Below are 22,302 nucleotides of genomic sequence, written 5' to 3'. Positions count from 1 at the left end.
ATCAGTGATCATATCCTTAGTCTTGCTGGCTTGGAATGAGAGGTTATTCTTATGGCATCTCGCGGCCAGATTTCCAATCTCCCTCCTATAAACTGATTCGTCACCACCTTTGATTCAGCCAGTAACGGTATCATTGGCAAACTTAATTATGGCATTGGAGATGTCAAGCAAGTAGAGCAGGGATCTAAGCACACAGCCTTGTGGTGCTCCTGTGTCAGTGGAATTGTGGAGGAGATGTTATTGCCAATCTGAACTGACTGGGGTCTGCAAGTGAGGAAATCAAGGATCTAGTTGCACAAGGAGGTATTGAGACCTAGGACTTGAAGCTTATTGATTGATTTTGAGGGGATGATAGTATTGAATGCCAATGAAGAGCAGCTTGATGTTAAAGGATTGAGTGAAGAGGCAATGAAATGGCATCTTCTGTTGACCTGTTGTGATATTAAGCAAGTTAAAGTGGATCCAAGTCACTTCTCTGGCAGGAGTTGATATGTTTCATCACTAACCTCTCAAAACACTTTACACTGGATGTAAGTGCCACTGGATGATAGTCATTGAGTCAAGGTTATCACATTCTTAGGCGATGGTATAATTGGAAGCCTGCTTGAAACCTCAGACTGCCGGAGCGAGGAGTACTCGGCCAGGTACCTGGGCCGGATGCTTTCCATGGATCCATCCTCCTAAAGGATGCTCCTATGTTGGCCTCAGAGACTTAAGTCACAGGGTCATCAGGGATTGTGGGAGTTTGTGAAAATGCCTCCGTGTTTGATGGTCAAAGCAAGCATGAAAGTACCAGTGTATTCCCATTTAATAAAGATCAGCTTTGTAAAATAAACCATAATTTTTTGATTTATATAATAGCAAAGGCAGCTCTGAACAGTTCAGTTTGAAATGACACAGGATGCTATTCTATGTATTTAACTTAATGTTTAAAACTTTAATGGACATTATCTGATCTGTCATAGTCAAAGTAATCAGTGGTTTGATCAATGAGCCGAACCCCATTGCATGAAAATGGGCCATTGGCTTCTTTGTACTGTCAAGTAATCTATTTGAATAAGGGACTATTATTATGATTGTTGGTGAAGCTAAGTTCACATTATTTTCACTCTAAACGAATTCATTGAACTAATGAATCAGGGTTTCCTTGAACTAATTCCTCGAAGATAGTTAATTTAGATTGGTGGAGGGGTGTGGGACTTTGAGCAGTAGCAAATCTAGCAGTCAGAAGCCAGGAATACAGTAAAGTCAATGAAAGGAATAATCAGATAAAATGCATTTATGTCATTGTTCAAGGTTAACACATAAGTTAGATAAACTCAAGGGTGTGGATTGGCTTTGAGGGCTCGAATGTTCCAGCCCTAACAGAAGCTGTTGTGGCTGAGAGAAGGGCAGAAGAAACAGTTTAATATACCAGGATATAAATGCTACAGGTGTGACCAATGCACAGGTAAGCAAGGAGGAGGAATAGCTTTTTTGATAAGCGACGATAACAGCAGAATGTAGGTTCAAGTAGTTCCATTTAATATCAGAGAATGTATACAACCTGAAATGTTTACACTTCACAGAATCCACAGAACAGAAGAGCATCTCAAAGAATAACTGGCATAAACATGTTACAACCCCAAAGCCTTCTCCCCCCTGCACACAAACATCAACCCTCCCCCTCCCCCACTTATTTCAACAAAAGCATCAGCACCCACCACCCACCAAGCATGCAATAGTAAAGCCTCAAAAGAAAGACCATGATCTGCAGTACAACAAAAACTAATTGTTCACCCAACTTTTTTTCGAGTTCTCCAACTCAAGAGTCGGCAGCAAACTCTTCCCCCACCATCAAGAATGAGAGAGAGTGATTCAATCCATTGTTTGTGATGTTCCATTTTCTCCTGTGATGCTTCATTCAGCAACACCAGCTTGGAATCAGCTCATCCACAGTGCTGCAAAGCCTCAGAACCCCGAAAGTGCACACATCTTCTGGACTGCGTCCTTGGCATGTTGAAAAACGGTTGATCAGTGAGCCCTGGGAGCAAGAACCATTATGAGTGTAGCTAAAGATCGAGGACTCTGACAGAACCCCATCCACATTGAAAGGGGAAAAAAAGACATTAAAACTTACGAATGACACTCTTGAGGGATCGTCCAACGCATATGAGTGGGATTTAAAAGCAAGAAGGAGAGGATCACTATAGTCAGAATAGTTTTCTGAGTCAGTATATACAGGGCTCAACTCGGGAAGGTGTAATACTGGATCTCCTCTTAAGGTATAAAGTATGGCTGGTAACAGAAGTGCGAGTCCTGGAGCACTGGCTCTAGGGACCATAATTCTAATAGTTTTAAGATAGTGATGGGAAAAGGCTATGGTCACAGATGAGGGTCGAAAACTGCAGCAGGGATGTGTAAAAAGAAATAAATCAATGGCAAGTGGGAGGCTTTTCAGTTGTGATAGCAAATATCCAGGAACGGCACGTTCCTGTTAACTTGTCAATCCTGACAAGTTTAGGGAACCTTGGCTGACAAGATATTGAGGCTCTGATCAATAAAAAGAAGGAAGCATACTTTGTATTTAGGAGACTGGGATTGATTATGCGTGAATTCAACCATCCGCGAATTGCGAAAACCCAGAAGTGCTCTTCCAGCACTTGTTCATGCATGCACAGACCTTTTTTTTGTCATTACTCCCTAAACAATGCAGTATTACAACTATTTTACATAGTATTTACATTGTATTAGGTATTATAAGTAATCTAGAGATGATTTAAAGTATACGGGAGGATGTGTGCGGGTTATCGTGGATCGGGATAGGAAAAAATAGGTAATTCTCTTAATCAGTAAGTCGGAACAGGTACATCCGGTATTATTGAGCGTCAGTTAATCAAACGTTTGTCTTAGTATATAGTATATAATTTACCTTTCTATGCATATAAAACACTTAAGAATGTATGTTTCAGCGCCGAGCTCAGAAACTTCTTCCTGAGTTCGATCCAGTGACAGACCGCTATTGAGTGTGCTCTCCGCCGTGCCGGGTTGATGTGAGGATCAAAAACCCCAAACTCCAAAACCCAATAATTAAACCACTGCGTTGCTTAGTAATAATTGTAGCTTTCATCGGGGCAGAACCTTTCTCACTTTATCCATTAAAATTGTTCCAATCGTTGACCGACTAGTCTAATGCTTTTCCAATGACCGATGGTGTTTCACCTCTTTCTGATCGCTTTATTATTTCCTCTTTATTTTCAATCGCGATCGTGATTATTTTCGTGAACAGAAACTTGAGACAGGTTGAATAAGGGACTTGAACATCCGTGAATTTTTGTACCTGCGAGGGGTCCCGGAACCAATCCCTCACGGATAAGGAGGGCCGACTGTATATTATAAGTCAAAAAAAAAGATTAAGTAATACCAGATACGTTATATTTGAATCACACTTGCAATCTCATTACCCCTATATTCATGTAAATTAAATTAAGTTGTAATATTGAAATGTGATAATTTTATTATACAAAAATAAGATTCTAAGCCCACTACTAAGATTGAAGCTGTTTGGTAAAGAAAGAAAAAAGGGGGAAAAAAATCCTTATCATATAGTGAAACATGTTATTAACCAACATCAGTACTTTAACAGCAAATCAAAGGTTTTGAAAATAGTTCAGAAATGGTCCCCACAGTGTTTGAAAGTCTTAACTAGATTCAGAAATTGAATAAAGGATCTTCTCTAAATTTAAGCATCATAAAACATCACGTAACCATTGAGCGTAAGTAGGCAGAACGTGCCCTCCTAGCTATAAGAAAAATAAAACCCAAAGGTGCAAATCAGATGTCTCCAAAATAATATCTTTTCCTCCAACAATACTGAATAAGGCAGTCAAAAGGTTAGGCTTAAAATTTACTTTGAAAAGTACAGAGAAAGTTTGGAATACTGCCTTCCAGTATTTTTCAAGACTCAGACATGTCCAAGACATATGAATTAGTGAAGCTTCTCCATTGTTACATCTATCACAATAGGGAGATATATCCAAATAAAAATGAAATAGCTTATCCTTGGTCATGTGGGCCCTATGGACCACTTTAATTTGTAGGGGGAAGTGACGGGCACACAACGATGAAGTGTTAACCAGTTTAAAAATTTCATTCCCAATTTCCTCAGAAATTGAAGTCTGTAAATCTTGTTCCCAGAGATTTTTAATTTTGTCTAAAGGAGCATTTCTCATTCCCAGCAACATGCCAAAAATACTGGATATTGAACCATTATGAAAAGTTTTCAAATTAGTAACTACATCTAATAAGTTGTTATCAGGACTTTTAGGAAATGTATATAATTGAGATCACAGTAAGTCTCTAATTTGTAACTGTCGAAAAAGCGAGGTTTTGGTAAGCTATATTTAGCTGACAATTGCTCAAATGAAAAGAGGCTAAAAACTTTAAGAATATTCTTAATCAGGAGGACAAAGAGAGGGTATGAAATGGGTGTGGTGAATAAGGTTAAGGAAAATCCTAAGAGTTTCTAAAGTAAGAGTAAAAGGATGGCTGGAAGGATCAGCAGAGCTGCCTCTGTCTTGAGTCGCAGAAGATGGGAAGTATTTTTAATTATTATTTCTCCTTGCTGTTTACTGAGGAGATATTTGCTGCTGTACAGCACATTAAGGTGGAGAAATCCCCGGGGCTTGACTGAATGCATCCATTGACTTTTTGGGAGGTTAGAGAGGAAATTACATAAGCCCTTGCAGAGATATTTGCTTCATCGTTAGCCACTGGTGAATCTCCCAAAGAGTGGAAGGGGGTTAATGTTGTTCCATTTTCAAAATGGGTAGCAAGGACAAGCCAGTCCAGTCAGATTGACATCAGTAGTGCAGGTGTTACTGGAGAGAATTATGAGGAACAGAATCTACTACTATTTGGATCAACGGCCTGATTAGGAGTACTCAACATGGTTTTGTGCATGGAAAGTCGTACTTAATGAACCATGTAGAATTTTTTGAAGAAACACCCAAAAAGGTAGGGAGGGTAGGGCAGTGGACGTTGTCAGTTTGGATCTGTGACAAGTTCCTGCATGGTTGGTTGGTGTGCAAGGTTAGGTTCCATGGAATCGAGAGAGTGTTGAGAATCAAAATTGGCTGGGATGTAAGAGGCAGAGAGTGGTGGTTAAATGTTGTAATGGAAGTGGTGACCATTAGTGTACTTCAGTGATCGGTATTGGGACCCTTGTTATTCATTATTTATTTGAATGATTTGGATGTGAATGGACAAGGCTTGATCAGTAAGTTTGCAAATTAAGTGTGTTATCATAGATTGAGTAAAAAAAAAAGTCAGGAAGTTATGTTGAGCTTTATGAAACTCTAGTAGTTAAGCCTCATTGAAGTATTGAAAACAGTTCTGGTCACCCCAATATAGGAAGGATGTCGAGGCATTGGAGAGGGTGCAGAAGAGTTTTACCAGGATGTTGCCTCGAAGAGACAGCATGTGCTATAATGAGAACTTGGACAAACTTGGGCTGTTTTTTTCTGGAATGGCAGAGGCTGAAGAGAAATCTGGTAGACGTTTTTAAGATTATAAGTGGGGACAGACAGTGTCTTTTTCCCAGAGTTGAAACGCCTAACATCAGACAACATGTATTTAACGTAAGAGGGGGTTAGTCTAAAAGAATGCAAGGTTTTTAAACAGAGTGGTGGATGCCTGGAATGTGATGACTAGGGTGGTGGGAAAGGCTTTTAAGAGGTATTTAGGTAGGCACATGAGTTTGAGGGAAAATGGAAGGATGTGGATGTTGTGTAGGCAGAAGAGGTTAGTTAGGTTAACCATTTGATTACTAATTTAATTGGTTCGGCTCAACATTGTGGGCAGAAGGGCCTGTTCCTGTGCTGCATTGTTTGTTATGTGTTCTAAAACAACCAATTGTAGATGAACTGGTTTTGGCTACTAATTTTATTTATATATTATACAGAGGAACGAAAATAATTCTTGTAATATTAGGTTCTAGGGAAGCTTCTTCTGTATTTTTTAAAGATATGCCTTCAAAACTGAACTTTAACTCTATTTCCTCAACCCATTCAAATAATGCAAATATCTGGTGACTTAAAAAAGTATTCAGCCCCACAAATGTTTTCACACTTTACTGTCTCATTTTCTAAACTTAAAGTATATTGAACTAGGATTTTTTGAACTAATTGCAAAACATTGTGCATCTTTTCAAATCAAAAGAAAAAGTCTAAAACCTGTCAACAATTTACTAAAAATTAAAGACCAAAACTTGTGAGGCGGAAAATGTATTCATCTCCTTTGTGATTGCTATGTAAACATTCCTCGGGTGCAACTCACCCAATTTGTTGATTTAGAAAATTAGAGGATAACTTGTTTTTAGTGAATTCATAAGAGTAAATAACTGCACTCTCTGTAAGGTCCAATGGCGTTGCAGATTTTCAACAGGCCAATCAAAATGAAGACAAAAGCACATTCAAGACAAGTCAGGAGAAATGATAATAGAGAAGTTCAAATCTGGGAAGGGAAAATGACCATCTCAAAGACACTGACTATGAACCCTGGAAAAATATGAAACCACAGCCACACTGCCTAAGTCAGTCCTCCCCTCTAAACTTAGTCGCCAGAGAAGAATGGCACTTCATGTTATTGTGACACCAACGTTCACTCTGAATGAGCTGCAGAAGTCGGTGGCTGCAACCAAAGATGATGTTCATGCCCTACTACATTTTAATGGTTTTCCCAAACTGTAACATGTTTAAACTTGGAAAAAATTAGGAGTGGCACTATCGACCCTTCGGTTAAATTTGAAGAAACTTGGAGGCCATTTAATCAACATTTTCATATGATGTAAGCTGACCTTTCTCGAATCCTTCTTAATAACTTTTTGTTTGTGTATAGAGGAGTGGAGTTAATGACAAATAATGATTTTAACCAATGAAACATGACAGCCCAGCTTTTCTTTTGTTTTTATTTTGGGTTTTTTTAGTTTAGGGGGATTTTTTTCTGTCAATTTTTAAAAATTTTTTTCATGTTTAGTTGCTAAAAGATTGGGAGGCTTAGATTACACATGTTACTCAGAGTTTGTTTCTGTATACGTTAACCATTAATTAATGTAATCCCGATCTCTTTGTATCATTATCATTGCTATGTTTATCTACTCAAAACTGAATAAAAAAGATTGAGAAAGACGTTCGTGGCTCCACAATCTCTAAGGCCTTGCACCAGAAAGGGTATTTATGGAAGAGAGGCAAGGAAGGAACTCTGACTAAGACAAAAGGGCATATCTTGCCTGTAAAGTCTTTGCAAAATGTCATTAGAAGATACTGAAATGATGTAGAAGAAGATCTTGTGAGACTAAAGTGAAATTTTTTGACCTCAACACTAAGCAGTACGTCTAGCATAAATCTAATACTGCACATCAACCAGGTAACACAATTCCTACTGTAAAGTATGCTGGAGGTAGCATCATGCTATGGGGATGCTTTTCAGCAGCAGTGACTGGAAATTTGTTGAGGATTAATGCAAGATGAATGCTACTAAACACAGGGAGATCCTTGATAAAAACTTTCAGCTGGGCGATGAACCAAGGCACAGTGCCAGAGCATCCACAGAGTGACTTCAAATGAAGAAAATCGAACATCACTAGCAAGACCTTAAGATTGCTGTCCACTGCCATTCTCCAACTACATTGACACAGCTTGAACAATTTTGTAAAGAGAAATGGGAAAATCTTGCTCCATCATGTTGTGCAAAGCTAATAGAGTCTTATCTAAAAAGGTGACTGGATATTATAATTGTAAGAGGTGGTTTAACTAAGTACTGAGTAAAGGGGGATGAATACTTTTGAACTACTGACATTTTAGTTTTTGAATTTTTTTTTTATGTTTCACAATTTTCCTTGATTTTTTTGGTTCTACTGTGGGGGAGAAAAAGGAGCACGTGATTCATAAATAAAAATTCTCATTTAAGTTATTCAAAATCCCTGGTTGTAATACTCATTTTTATGAGCAAAGAGTTGGAACTGAATGCTTTTGCAAGACACTCTATTGGGTTAAATGTCTTCCCTCACATATGTTTACATTTGTTTTATAGATAATTATGTTAATGAATATTTGTGCACTGTCTTTGCATCTCAGCTAAATACAAAACATTTTGTGATGAAAAGGCGATATTGTGCTTCCATGATTGTTTCAGTGATATGAAGATTAGAAGAGCTAAGCACATGTTCTGTTTAATAGTAAAAATGTCCTAAACCCTTGAACAACCAAATAATTTAGATTACAATTACTAGTCAAAATTAATTGGCGTCACAACAATTTTCTGATACTTTAACACCATTAATATATTTTTAGATACCAATAAGAAGTTGCACAATGTTATTTAGAATAAAAAGTCTGTTTTCTGCAGAGGTGACCATGAAGCTAATGGATTGTTGTAAAAACCCTTCTAGTTCTCTGATATCCTTCAGTGAAGGCAATCCATTGAGGAGCTTGTCTTTTAGCTGCTTACTGAAGTAGTCTGCAAGGCATTCTGTTCAGAGGTTAATGAAGAATGGATATATACCAGTCATATCAGCAATGGGTTAAGATTTATAAAAGTGTTCTTATGTTTGCCATTTTTACTCAATGTCTAAATCAGTTTGATCATAACAATACTTAAAGATTTGGATCTAATTGTGGAACATGAGTACAAAAAAGAGCTGCTGGAGGAACTCGGCGTGTCAGGTAGCATCTGTGGAGGGAAGTGGACAGTCAGTGTTTTGAATCAAGGTCCTTCATCTGTCTTACCAATCTTACAGAGTTTTACAAGAAAATTGATGAAGAAAAGGCAGTGGAGGTTATCTACATAAACTTTAATAAGATCTTTGGCATGGTCCCGAATGGGAAGCTGGTAAAGACAGTTCTGTCGCTTGGCAATCAAGATGAGGTAAAAATAGGTTTCGACATTGACTTTGCTGGAGAAACCAGAGAGTGTCTGGAGGTCTGTGACAGTTGTGTGTCACAGGGATCAGTGCTAGTTCCGTCATTGTTTGTCATCTATATCAAAGATCTGGATGATAAATACAGTAAACTAGCTCAGCAAGTTTGAGCATGACACCAAGATTGGGGGCATAGTGGAAAGTAAGGAATGCTGTCAGAGCTTGCAGCGGGATCTGGACTAGCTGGAAAAATGGTAGATGGAATTTAATACAGTCAAGTGTGAGGTGATGCACATTGGGAGGACAAACCAGGGTAGGACTTGCGCAATAAATAGTAGGGCACTCAGGAGTGTAGTAGAACAGAGGGATCTGGAAATACAAATCCATAATTCCTTGAAAGTGGTGTCACAGGTGGAGTTTGTAAAGAGATCTTTCAGTACATTGATCTTTCAAAGTACTGTGTACAGAAACTGGTATGTTATGTTAAAGTTGTATAAGATGTCAACAGATTTCACAACATACGCCAGTGATATTAAACCTGATTCTAATTCTGATGTTGATGAGGCCTAATTTGGAGTATTGTGCTGTTCTTGTCACCTACTTACAGGAAAGTTATCAATGAGATTGAAAGAGTACAGAGAAGAGTTACAAGGATGTTGTCAGGACTTCAGGAGTTGAGTTACAAGGAAAGGCTGAATAGGTTAGAACTTTATTCCTTGGGGCCTAAGAGAAGAAGGGGAGATTTGATAAATCTTAACCCATTGCTAATATGATTGGTATATATCCATTCTCCATTAACCTCTGAACAGAATGCCTTGCAGACTACTTCAGTAAGCAGCTAAAAGACAAGCTCCTCAATGGATTGCCTTCACTGAAGGATATCAGAGAACTAGAAGAATTTTTATAACAATCCATTAGCTTCATAGCCATCACTAGAAAACAGACCTTTTATTCTAAGTAACATTCTGCAACTTCTTATTAACATCTAAAAATACATTAATGGTGTTAGAACATCAAAATTATGAAAGGTATACATAGGGTTTAGGGAGGCATGCTTTCCTCACTGAGGTTGGACTAGAACCAGAGGTTATGGGTTAAGGATGAAAAGTGAAATATTTAACAAGAATATGACAGGGACTTCTTCAGTCAGTGGGTGATGAGGGTGTTGAACGAGCTGCTAGTGAAAGTAGTGGATGCTTGTTCAGTTTCAATATTTACGAGAAATTTAGATAAGATACATGGATGGAAGTAGCATTGAGGGCTGTAGCCCAGGTGTGATTCTATTGGACTAGGTAGAATAATAATTCTGCACATACCAGATGGGCTGAAGGGCCTTTCCCTGTACTGTGGTGCTTTATGACTCTAACTAAAAGAGCAGAGCAGAAATGAAAAGGAGTGAAGAATTGAAGAAGAGGGCTGGTACAAGAGTTGGCGAGCAATAAATGGATCCAGCTGAGGAAGGGTTGCTTCACAGATGCAATTGGAGTGGCTAGCAGCGGTGGCTTGGAAAGAAGGCCTGGCTTGTTCAAAAAGACAGAGTAAGGGACAAAGTGGGGCACATCACCTGAAATTGGGGAATTCTGTATTCATACCATTTGGAGCTTTAGTAATGTTTTGAGGGACTAATAATATAAGAATGAATACAAATATTCTACAATTAATTTTAGGCTGATCAAGCTGCAAAACTTGAGAAGATGCGTCAGAGCATTCTGGAAGGCTTAAACCTTACCAGGCAAGGTCATCCTATTGCTTATCCTCCTCCAGCAACTATGCATTTTTATCCGACTGCAGTTTATCCACGACATGTTGGACCAATGCTGTCACACCATAGTAGAGGAAGAGGTGTGGGTGGTAAGTAGCATTACTATTTTGTCTGTTCTTAAGCATGAAAGTTCATTTAAGTTTAAGTATATATTTTTCTGAACCGTCGTTTTATTTTACTTGCTAGCTTATTGTAGCTTTGAAATACTTGTACATATGATTTTAGTTATGACTGATCAACTCACATTCCAAAGTACTAGGTTAAATAGCTGTCTTGGCAACATGTGGTATGGCAGACATCCCACCCTGCAAAAACTCATTTCAGGGAGGTAGCACCATCAATTTTCGGGAGACTCCTGGAACTTCCGGGAGAGGTGGAATATCTGCAAGAGTATCTCCTTAGCAGCTAGCCAGCTAGTTTAAATAATGAACGAATGACACGTGTTAAACTCACCTCAACATGTTTCTTACATTTTAACCCACCATGGGCAATAGAAAAGTCACTGTTGCAAACAGTGCGGTGAGCAACATTCTCATTATTTTTGACCCCTATTAGGCACGGGTACACTTTAGTGTAGTCTGGGGTGAAGTATATTTTCTTTTTTGGAACACTCTGCCATGGTGTGCTCTCTCGCTCTCTCTCTCTCCCCCTCTCGTTCGCTCGCTCTCTCTCCCTCTAGCTTGCTCTCAAAAATATCGATTTATGGGATGTTGTATATAATTTGCGGGCATCAGGGAGCCGCTATCAATATGCGGGAGACTCCCAGAACTTCGGGAGAGGTGGGATGTCTGGTATGGTGTCAAACAGAAGTCCAAGATCTTAGATAATCCAATTTTAGAAACTGATTTAAATAATTTAAAATGTGTAATATGAATTTCAGTATTGTAATATGAAAGTTCTGTCTCACTGATGTTTGTGATTTACCTTGACAAGATTGATCTTTGCACCAAAATTTTAAATTTGCACAAGTACCTGATTTAATTATTTGTAAACAGCATGTACCTCTTTCTATGGTATAACATTTTAAACCTTTCATTGCGGTCTGACTTTGTTCTGTTCAGTAATCAACTTGTTGGAGTGGATTTTCGGCTATCCATTGTCGAAATTAATTTCATTTTCGCAGGTACAAATCTTGGGATTTAGCACAATAAAGCATTTTGTGCTTCTAAATCTATAAATAAAATATGAGTAACAATGCTTATTGAGAATTGGATTAATCTTAGCTTGTAAAAGACTTGGATAACTGCAGCCTTACTCAGTATATTCCCTTCCAGCAAACACCTGAATCTTTGGATTTGCCTGAAGCCAAAACTAGCAGAGTGACCCATTTCTGTTCTCTGACCTGTACCAGGTGATAAATAACATCAGTTTATTAATAACCTCTCAGCTTTTGAATAAGTGTTAATCCAAATCAGACTGAGCATTAGGACATGGTTGAATATTTCCATCAAACAACTACTTAGCTGCAAGTTTGCTTCGGCAAGTGATTGCATAATTTTTAGAGTCGCGAAGTACAGAAGCAGGCCCTTTGGTCCATCTAGTCCATGCCGAACAATTTAAACTGCCTAGTCCCGCTTACCTGCACCCAGACCATAGCCCTTCATATTCCTACTATCCATGTACCTATCCAAGTTTCTTTTAAATCAAAATTGCACCCACCAGTTGCACTAGCAGCTTGTTCCACTTTTTCCCCTTGTATTCCTCTTAAACATTTCACCTTAAACCCCTAACCCATAACCTCTAGTTGTCATTTCATGCAACCTCAGTGGAAAAACCCTGCTTGCATTTACCCTATCTATAACCCTCATAATTTTGTATACCTCTATCAAATCTCCCTTCAATCTTCTACATTGTAGGGAATAAAGTTCTGGCTTATTCAATGTTCTTTATAACTCAGATTCTCCAGTCCCAGCAACATCCTTGTAATTTTTCTCTGTGCTCTGTTGATCTTATCTACATATTTCTGATAGGTAGGTGACCAGAACTATATGTAATACTCCAAGGAGGCCTCACCAACATTTTAAAAAACTTCAAAATAACATCTCAACTCCTGTACGTTGATCTATGAAGGCTAATTTGCCAAAAGCAGTTTTTTTAATGACACTACCTACTTGTGATGCCACTTTCAATGAATTATGGACCTGCATTTCCAGATGCCTTTGTTCTGAAGACACTCCTCAGTGCCCTACAGTGCACTGTATAAGACCAACCCTAATTGGTCCTCCCAAAATGCAATTGTTCGCATTAAATTCCATCTGCCATTTTTGTAGCCCATTTTTCCAGCTGGTCCAGATCCCAATGAAAGCTTAGATAGTCTTCCGATTTACCCTCATATTTGTGTCATCCGCAAATTAGCTGATCCAGTTAACCACATTGTCATCCAGATCATTGATATGGATGACAAACAACAAATGACTGACCACCGATCCCTGTGGCACTCCACTAGTCACAAGCTTCCAGTCAGAGAGTAACCATCTACTACCACTCTCTGACCTCTCCTGTAAAGCCAGTGTCTAATCCAATTACTAACTCAACTTGAATGCCGAGCGACTTGACCAACCTCCCATACAGGAACTTGTCACTTGCCTTGCTGAAGTCCATGTAGACAACATCCACCGTCAATGACATTTTTCAATGTTTTTTTTTCTCCTCATCTTCAGGAAGTATGAAATGCTTTTTAGGAAAAATAGTCGTGCTATTATTTATTTTCACCTTTACATAATCTGATAATATAAATACGAGAGAGTTAAAAGATATGTTGAATTACTGTGTTGATTAGTTGACTTTTGTTATAATTGACCCTAGTTTTATGGGACTGAAATTATTAAGGTATTATTATTTAGTACCTGTAAATGTATTGCAATGTAATTGTTTTGAATGAGCCTAGTTCAGTTCAAATTGTTAGTTCACCGTGCAGAGCCATTTTTAATTGATTAGAAATAGCCACAAAACTGAGTGAGTAACAATTAAAATAAATTATGGCATATGCAGTAAGCAGTAAATTGTATGTGCTCTTGTTTTTGAACAGATGGATCTTGGGCTTTGAGTCCATTGTTTCCTGAAAGCTGGCAACACAGATAGATAGTATGGTGAAGAAAGGATATGGCATACTTGGCTTCATATTCTGCACATAGGATATAAAAAATGAGATGTTAGACTGCACTTGGATTATTGTGTCTGCTATTCTGGCTCCCACACTGTAGGCAAAATTATCATTGCGTTGGAGAGGGAACCAGGGAGCTTCAGCAGGTTGTTGCCTGCATTAGAGAGCTTTAGTTACGAGTGATTGGATAGGCTGGCTTTAAGAGAAGAAGGCTGTGGGATGATGTGAAAGGGGTATAAAAAATAAAATAGGCAGATATACAGTAGATGGAATCCTTCTCCCTGTGGTTGGGCTATCACAAGCATGAGAGCAGAGGTTTAAGGAGAGAGAAAGCAGTTTCACAGGAGATTTGAGGGGAACATTTTGTAAATGGAAAGTGATCTTTAGATCTTGTTTATGCGATCTTTAGGCATGCATTTAAATGCAAATTTATTGTGGGCAAATACGATTAATGTAGATGGACTAAGAGATCAACATGAGCATGTTGGGCTGAAGTGCCCATTTCTGTGCAGTACAGTTCTATGGCTCTTATGAATTTATGTGTGCTTTGTCCAATGGGAAAGGAATTTTCTGTATTGTGGTTAATCCAGGTTGGGAGTTTTTTTTTTCATTTCGACCTAACCCATATATGTATTTCTTTCCAGCATCAGGTAAATATAATACTAGAGGCACATTTTCAGTTATTGCCATTTTGTTGCTGCACCCATCAAGCACAACCCTCAGAATGCCCAAGAGTCTCTCTGTGGCATTATTTCAAAGGACTCGTCATCTCATGTTCTCGATATTTATTGCTTGTATTTGCGCAGTTTGTTATCTTTTGCTCATTGGTTAGTTGTCTGATCTGTTGGTGGGTGCAGTCTGTCATTGATTCTATTTTGTTTCTTGAATTTGCTGTATGTGCCCACAAGAGAATAAATCTCAGAGTTGTATATGGTGTCCATAGGTTGTAGGAACAATTGCAGATAGGGCAGATGAAATTATCCCCACTGATTCAAGACCCCAATGATTGAGGGGTAATAACTGTTCCTGAACCTAGTGGTGTGAGTCCTGAGGCTCCTGTACTTTATTAGTCCTGAGGAAAAATATGAAAGATAATAGATTGCAAGTCCACCCTGCGCATCAGTGATGGTGCCTCCTCCCTTCCTGACAGACTTAATGCCTTCTATGCATGATTTGATGCAATGAATGATGTGACATCGAGGAAAGCCCCTCTCACTGAGGACAGGCACCTGTCTGGCTGCAGCCAAGGTGAGGTGGATCCTAGCCAAGGTAAACCCACACAAAGCTGCAGAGCTGGACAGCATTCCTGGTCAGATGCTGAGAGATTGTGCAGCCCAGCTATTAGAGGTCTTAACGGACATCTTTAATATCAAATAAACTCTTCTCAGGCTTCCAGTTGGGTACAGGTATCAATTTTAACCAGCATTTCAGTGACAAACTCTGCCACCTTCATCAGGGATCCCTGATGAATATGGCAGAATTTGTCATCAAAACATCAATTAAAATTGATACTAGTATCTGGCTGGAAGCCCGAGAAGAGTTTATTCATTATATATGCCGCGAAAACACTAGATCCTATTTCATCTTTAATATCACTTTGAAACAGTCCACTGTACCTTAGGCTTCGAGACAGCCACCATCATTCCAGTACCCAAGAGTGTGACAGTAAGTGGCATTTACTATTACAACCCAGCAGCACTGCTTCAATAATCATGAAGTGCTTCCAGTGGCTGGTAATGAATCATATAAAATCCCACCTTCCAGCTACATTGGACCATTTCCAGTTTGACTACCAATCAAACCAATTCACTGATAATGTGATAGTCTCAGCCCTCCACTCTATCCTTTCCCATCTAGAAAACAATGCCTCATACCAGAATGTTGTTCATTGGCTTCAGCTCAGTTTTAACACGATCATCCCTCAGAGGCTGGTGGGTAAACTGTCCTCGTTGGGACTCCACGCTCCTCACTGTAAGTAGATTTTGGGCTGTTTTACGGAAAGACCCCAGGAAGTCCAAGTTAGCAACAACATCTCAAGCTCCATCACACTGATCACTGGTGCCTGGCCCCCCCAGGGCTGTGTGCTCAGCCCACTGCTGACTCACAACTACACTGCCAGATGCAGCTTGTCCAATGATGCGAGAATAACAGGCTGAGTCTTAACACGGACTAGACAAAAGAAATGGTTGTTGTCTTCAGGATCATGCAGGTCAACTATCTCCATTCCACATCTATGGTCGTGCCATGGAGAGAGTGAAAAGCATGGAGTCACTTGGTGTGCACATAACAGGCGATCTATCCTGCACCCACAACGCCCCCTCATTAGCTGAGGAGACATAGCAACATCTACTACACTTTCTTGCAAATTGAGGTGTGCAAGGCTCCCTGCTCCCATTCTAACCACTTTCTACAGGAGCACCATCGAGAGTGTGCTGTCTGACTGCATCATAGAAACATAGAAAACCTACAGCACAATACAGACCCTCCAGCCCACAATGCTGTGCCAAACATGTCATGCACTTACTTTAGAAATTACCTATGGTTACCCATAGCCCTCTATTTTTCTAAGCTCCATGTACCTATCTAGGAGTGGCAGCCTATTCCACGCACTCAACACTTTACATAAAAAACTTACCCCTGAAATCCCCTCTGTGCCTATTTTCAAGCACCTGAAAACTGTGTCCTCTCATGTTAGCCATTGCAGTCCTGGGAAAAACCCTCTTAACTATCCACACGATCAATGCCTCTCATCATCTATTACACATCTATCCATCATCTATTACACATCTATCAAGTCACCTCTCAACCTCCGTTGCTTCAAGGAAAAAAGGCCAAGTTCACTCAATCTATTCTCATAAGGCATGCTCCCCAATCCAGGCAACATCTTTGTAAATCTCCTCTGCACCCTTTCTATAGTTTCTACATCCTTTCTGTGGTGAGGTGACCAGAACTGATCCCAGTACTCCAAGTGGTTCTGTATAGCTGTAACATTACCTCTCAGCTCTCGAACTTAAGGCCAATACACCTTATGCCTTCTTAACCACACAGTCAACCTGAGCAGCAACTTTGAGTATCCTATGAACTCCGACCCCAGGATCCCTCTGATCCTCCACACTGCCAAGGGTCTTACCATCAATATAATATTCTGCCATCATATTTGACCTAACTCACACTTACATGGGTTGAACTCCATTTGCCACTTCTCAGCCCAGTTTTACATCCTATCGATGTCCCACTGTAACTTCTTACAGCTTTCCACACTGTACACGACAACCCCAACCTTGTATCATTAGCAAATTTACTAACCCATCCCTCCATTTCCTTGTCCAGGTCATTTCTAAAAATCACAAAGAGAGGGGGTCCCAAAACAGATCCCTGAGGCACACTACCGGTCACCAACCTCCATGCAGAATATGACCTGTGTACAACCACTCTTTGCCTTCTGTGGGCAAAACAATTCTGGATCCACAAAGCAAGGTCCCCTTGGATCCCATAGCTCCTTACTTTCTCAATAAGCCTTGCTGAAATCCATATACACTACGTTTACTGCTCAACCTTCATCAATGTGTTTAATCATATCCTCAAAAAATTCAGCCAGGCTCATAAGGCACAACCTGCCTTTACAAAGCAATGCTGACTATTCCTAATTATATTATGCCTCTCCAAATGTTCATATATCCTGCCTCTCAGGATCTTCTCCATCAGCTTACCAACCACTGAAGTAAGATTCACTGATCTATAATTTCCTGGGCTATCTCTGCTCCCTTTCTTGAACAAGGGAACAACATCTGCAACCCTCCAATCCTCCAGAACCTCTCCCATCCCCATTGATGATGCAAATATCATTGCCAGAGGCTCAGCCATCTCCTCCCCCACCTCCCACAGTAGCCTGGGGTATATCTCATCCAGTCCTGTTGACTTAACTAACTTGATGCTTTCCAGAAGCTCCAGCACATCCTCTTTTTTAATGTCTATGTTCAAACTTTTCATTCCGCTGTAAGTCATCCCTATAATTGCCAAAGCAAAGTGTTCATTAAGCACCTCCACTATCTCCTCAGGTTCCATGCACACTTTTCCACTGTCACACTTGATTGGTCCTATTCTCTCACATCTTATCCTCATGCTCTTTACATACTTGTAGAATGCCTTGGGCTTTTCCTTAATCCTGCTCACCAAGGCCTTTGAACCTTCCTTAAGCTTTTCTTCTTGACTAGATTTTCAATGGCCTTTGTACACCATGGTTCATGTATCTTACCATCCTCTCCCTGTCTCATTGGAACGTACCTATGCAGAATGCCCTGAATGTTTGCCACTTTTCTGCTGTACAGTTCCCTGAGAAAATCTGTTCCCAACTTATGCTACCAAGTTCCTGCCTGATAGCTTCATAGTTCCCCTTACTCCAATTAAATGCTTTCCTAACTTGTCTGTTCCTATCCCTCTCCAATGCTATGATATAGGAAACAGAATTGTGATCACTATCGCTAAAATGCTCTCCCACTGAGAGACTTGACACCTGAACAGGTTCATTTCCCAATACCAGATCAAGTACAGCCTCTCCTCTTGTAGGCGTATCTACATATTATGTTAGGTAACCTTCCTGAACACACCTGACTCCACTCTTATCTAAACCCCTTGCTTTAAGGGGATGCCAATCAATATTGGGGAAATTAAAATCTCCCACCATGGCAGCCCTGTTGTTATTGCAGCTTTCCAGAATCTGTCTCCCTATTTGCTCCTCGATGTCCCTTTTACTATTGGGTGGTCGATTAAAAAAAAACACCCAGTAGAGTTATTGACCCCTTCCTGTTCATGACTTCCTCCTTTTCTGCAGACATAACACAATCTCTGATCAGCAGTGCCACACCCCCATCTCTTTTGCCTCCCTCCCTGTGCTTTCTGAAACATCTAAAGCCTGGCCTTCTAAGTAGCCATTCCTGTCCCTGAGGCCATCCAAATCTCTCTAATGGCCACGACATCACAGCTCCAAGTACTGATCCACCCTTAAGCTCATCGGCTTTGTTCATGATACTCCCTGCACTAAAATAGACACATCTCAAACCATCAGTCTGAGCCATATCCCTTCTCTATCACCTGCCTATTCTCCCTCTCACACTGTCTGCAAGCTTTCTCTATTTGTGAGCCAACCTCCCCTTCCTCCATCTCTTCAGTTTGGTTCCCACCCCCAGCAATTCTAGTTTAAACTCTTCCCAATAGCCTAGCAAACCTCCCTGCCGGGATATTGGTCTCCCTCAGATTCAAGTGCAACCCATCCTTTTTGTACAGGTCATGCCTGCCCCAAAAGAGGTCCCAATGATCCAGAAATCTGAATCCCTGCCCCCTGCTCCAAACCTTCAGCCACACATTTATTCTCCACCTCACTCTAATCCTATACTTATTGTCATGTGGCACAGGCAGTAATCCTGAGATTACTACCTTTGAGGTCCTGCTTCTCAACTTCCTTCCCAACTCCCTGTAGTCTGTTTTCAGGACCTCCTACCTTTTCCTGCCTATGTCATTGGTACCAATATGTACCATTACCTCTGACTATTCACCTTCCCACTTCTGGTTATCATGGACACGATCAGAATCGTCCCAGACCCTGGCACCTGGGAGGCAAACTAACATCCATGTTTCTTTCCTGCATCCACAGAATTGCCTGTCTGACCCCCTAACTATAGAGTCCCCTATCACTGCTGCCATCCTCTTCCTTTCCCTACCCTTCTGAGCCCGAACATCCTACATTTGACACCCTGTAAAGAACACAGGCTTCGCAGGCATACTGTGCTTCCTGTTCCTATTCTTAACAAGTAACTTACCTCACCTCAACCCATTATTGCCTAAGCCCCGTTCAGCCAAAGCCCTCCTACACTGACTCTCTCTACTCTGTTGCCTGCTGTATAAAACTGTCTTTTTAAATTCTTCCTGCCAGTCTAACTCGCTGACATTCACGCGCCTGCGCAGTCATGCCTCAATTATTGTGTGGGACAGTAGGTGCAAGGGTTCAGATCACAGGGCCCTACAGAGGATAGCTAGAAACTGCCAAAAGGATCACTGGGATCTTGCTGCACTCTATTTGTGACAGTTACAGGTAACGTATATGAAGGAAATAAGTTAATATTAACTTATTTATGGTAATTTTTTTATGTGCTGTGTGCACTGTGGTCTGGAAGAATGTTGTTTGGTTGTATGTGTGATTGTGTGTATATATGTAGTCAATAAGCTTGAACTTTCTCTTGAGGCACAATCATTTATCAGTTCTAAAAGAGGCTGAGTTTTTAAAGTGTTTTTTAATAAAAGCAATCATATGATTATTTATTTGGGGTTAATTGAAACTGGAAGAAGTGATTCTTTGGCTTTGAAAAGCAGTGTAACTAATTTTTTTGTTAATTGCTTCTGCATGGCAAATTAACTGCTTGATGATGGATAACTTAATACTAATCTATCTTCATTAGCGAGGAGCTCCAGCATGTTGGTAACTGCACCAACTGTACCTATCAGAATAGTAGATCTTTAGCAGTCTTTGAAAGGATTCTTAAGATGTAGCAGAATGTTTATATAATGCAGCTGTGGAATGTGTGTTTGTAGAGTGTGTGGCAATTAATGTTGTATATTTTGACCTCCAGAAATTTTCTTTTCACTTTGGTAATTTTTTTGGCAGATTTATCAAAGATTTTTTGATACGGTTTTATATTTTCCATTGTCGTTTTGATCTGCTAAAGAATATACATGTATTAATTACAACTTCTCATTTGCAGGTGTTCAGCCAATGCCCTCTCAGGGAGGAAAACTGGAGATCGCAGGGACAGTTGTGGGCCAGTGGGCAGGGAGCAAACGTGGGCGTGGCAGAGCAGCTTTCCCTTTGCAAGTTGTTTCTGTGGGAGGACCAGCCAGAGGGTATGATGACTACAGTAGATTTAATTGTGTTACATCCACTTACTGTGTTCATATTCTTACAGAGTTTGAATTCATGGCATGAAACATTTAAATAATTAGAACTAAAATCAGATAAAAAGGAACAAATTTTCCAGTGCAACAAGGATGAATTGGTCTTTTAAAGATGCTGAACAGAATCCAAGTAATAGATACTAGTTAAATATCACTAAACTTGTCTACAGTTCATCAATTACTTTGTGTCACAAAGCAACATCACTTTCAATTGGGGTAGGAAAACAGTTTTGCTTGCAGCATGATTAATATCTTCCTGTTTAGGAGCCTTTTCACTACTGATCTATGTGCAGTTCCATTGAGATATTCCATGGTGGGTGGAGAAAATTGATTTGTATATGAAGTTACTGCTATCTCTTTTTAGTATTTGCTGAGGTGTTATACTGAATCTTCAAAGCCCATGTTCTCTATGATAAAGAAAGCCACATTTGGTCTCTTACATGATGTAAAAGATTCCAAGGTGTTAAGACCCCTAAATTACCATTAATAAAACATACAATCTGATCATTGTTGTAATGCATTTTTGTGGGAGCTTCCTGTGCACGGTTTGACTGCCTTGTTTCTTACATTGAAACGATGATTATCTCAGAGGTACTTTATTGGCTATAAAATATTTTGGGATACCCTGAAAGGATTATGAAATATGTTATATAAATTATGTCTTTCTTTGCCAAAGCAACAATTAAAGCATATTATATTTCTAATTGCTATGGATTTTCGACAGTTTTTAGAATGTTTGTGCTGGGGCATGAAATTTAAACTTAAACCCTTAACATAGTTAATATAATCTGTTTAATAAATTAGCATTTAAGTTTTCAGTTATATTGCTTAAACAATATTTATTTTGATATAGAACTGCATTTTAGCAATTTTACTGTGCATTTAAAATATCCTGAGACTCAGTTAAACAAATTGATAGTCTGGTTCTAACCACATGCTATTGTTCGTTTTATTTTTACTTTGCCTGAGGAGAATTTTTTTATCTTATGCAGCCAGTATAATGTTCCAAAGCAATTTGCTTCATATTTTTGCTGAAGTACAATAATTAAATGATTAATTATACTCAGTAGAAATGTATATTATACTTTTTATTTGAGAAAATGTTTTCCTTTCTTTCTGACTGACTAGCATCAAATTTTCATGTTTCTCATCTTTGTGAGAAGCATGAAAATAAATTCAAAGACTTAACTTTTAGATTGTAGGGTGGATTTTTTGTAATTAACTTGGGATGTGCAATTAACTGGGATGTGCACACAGAAGATTGACATAAAGCATGCAATTTTCTCTCTCACTGATGACAGTAGTTAGAAATTAATAGGCACCTATGATTTTCTTAAACTGACCTTGTGGTATTCCAATGGTAAGAGACTTGAAGAAAATCTACCCAATGTTTCATGTTGGTTTTGGTGTGTGCTCAGATGTTTTTGCCTTTGTCATTATCAATAACAGGAAACAAGCAATCCTAAGTAAAGGACAGCCCAATACTATTGTTTTTTCAAATGAATTAAAGTTTTTTTTTTCGAGACAACTGCAAGAGGTCTGAAAAACAAAATAATTTTATATCATATTATAAACATTTTACAGAATAAAATGATA

General features: G+C 39.4%; 1 protein-coding gene and 1 long non-coding RNA gene across 3 annotated transcripts in view; one reads left to right on the top strand and one right to left on the bottom strand.

The window, feature by feature from the left end:
- Window positions 1–22,302, top strand: part of LOC132377774 (constitutive coactivator of PPAR-gamma-like protein 1) — a 138,221-nt gene that overhangs the window by 102,003 nt on the left and 13,916 nt on the right. For both annotated transcript variants that reach the window (XM_059944120.1, XM_059944119.1), the window contains 2 exons: window positions 10,564–10,747; window positions 20,517–20,655. In XM_059944120.1, the coding sequence (XP_059800103.1) occupies window positions 10,564–10,747; window positions 20,517–20,655 (323 nt within the window). The remainder of the gene's footprint in view (window positions 1–10,563; window positions 10,748–20,516; window positions 20,656–22,302) is intronic.
- Window positions 1,640–22,229, bottom strand: LOC132377777 (uncharacterized). The gene is made up of 3 exons (XR_009506768.1): window positions 22,050–22,229; window positions 2,912–3,365; window positions 1,640–2,023 (listed from the first exon to the last, which is right to left on the bottom strand). It is a non-coding gene; the product is annotated as an uncharacterized LOC132377777 (long non-coding RNA).

Source organism: Hypanus sabinus, chromosome 19 (assembly GCF_030144855.1).
Source record: "Hypanus sabinus isolate sHypSab1 chromosome 19, sHypSab1.hap1, whole genome shotgun sequence".
In the NCBI taxonomy this organism is placed as follows: Eukaryota; Metazoa; Chordata; class Chondrichthyes; order Myliobatiformes; family Dasyatidae; genus Hypanus; species Hypanus sabinus.
This window is presented reverse-complemented; position numbering and strand designations above follow the sequence as displayed.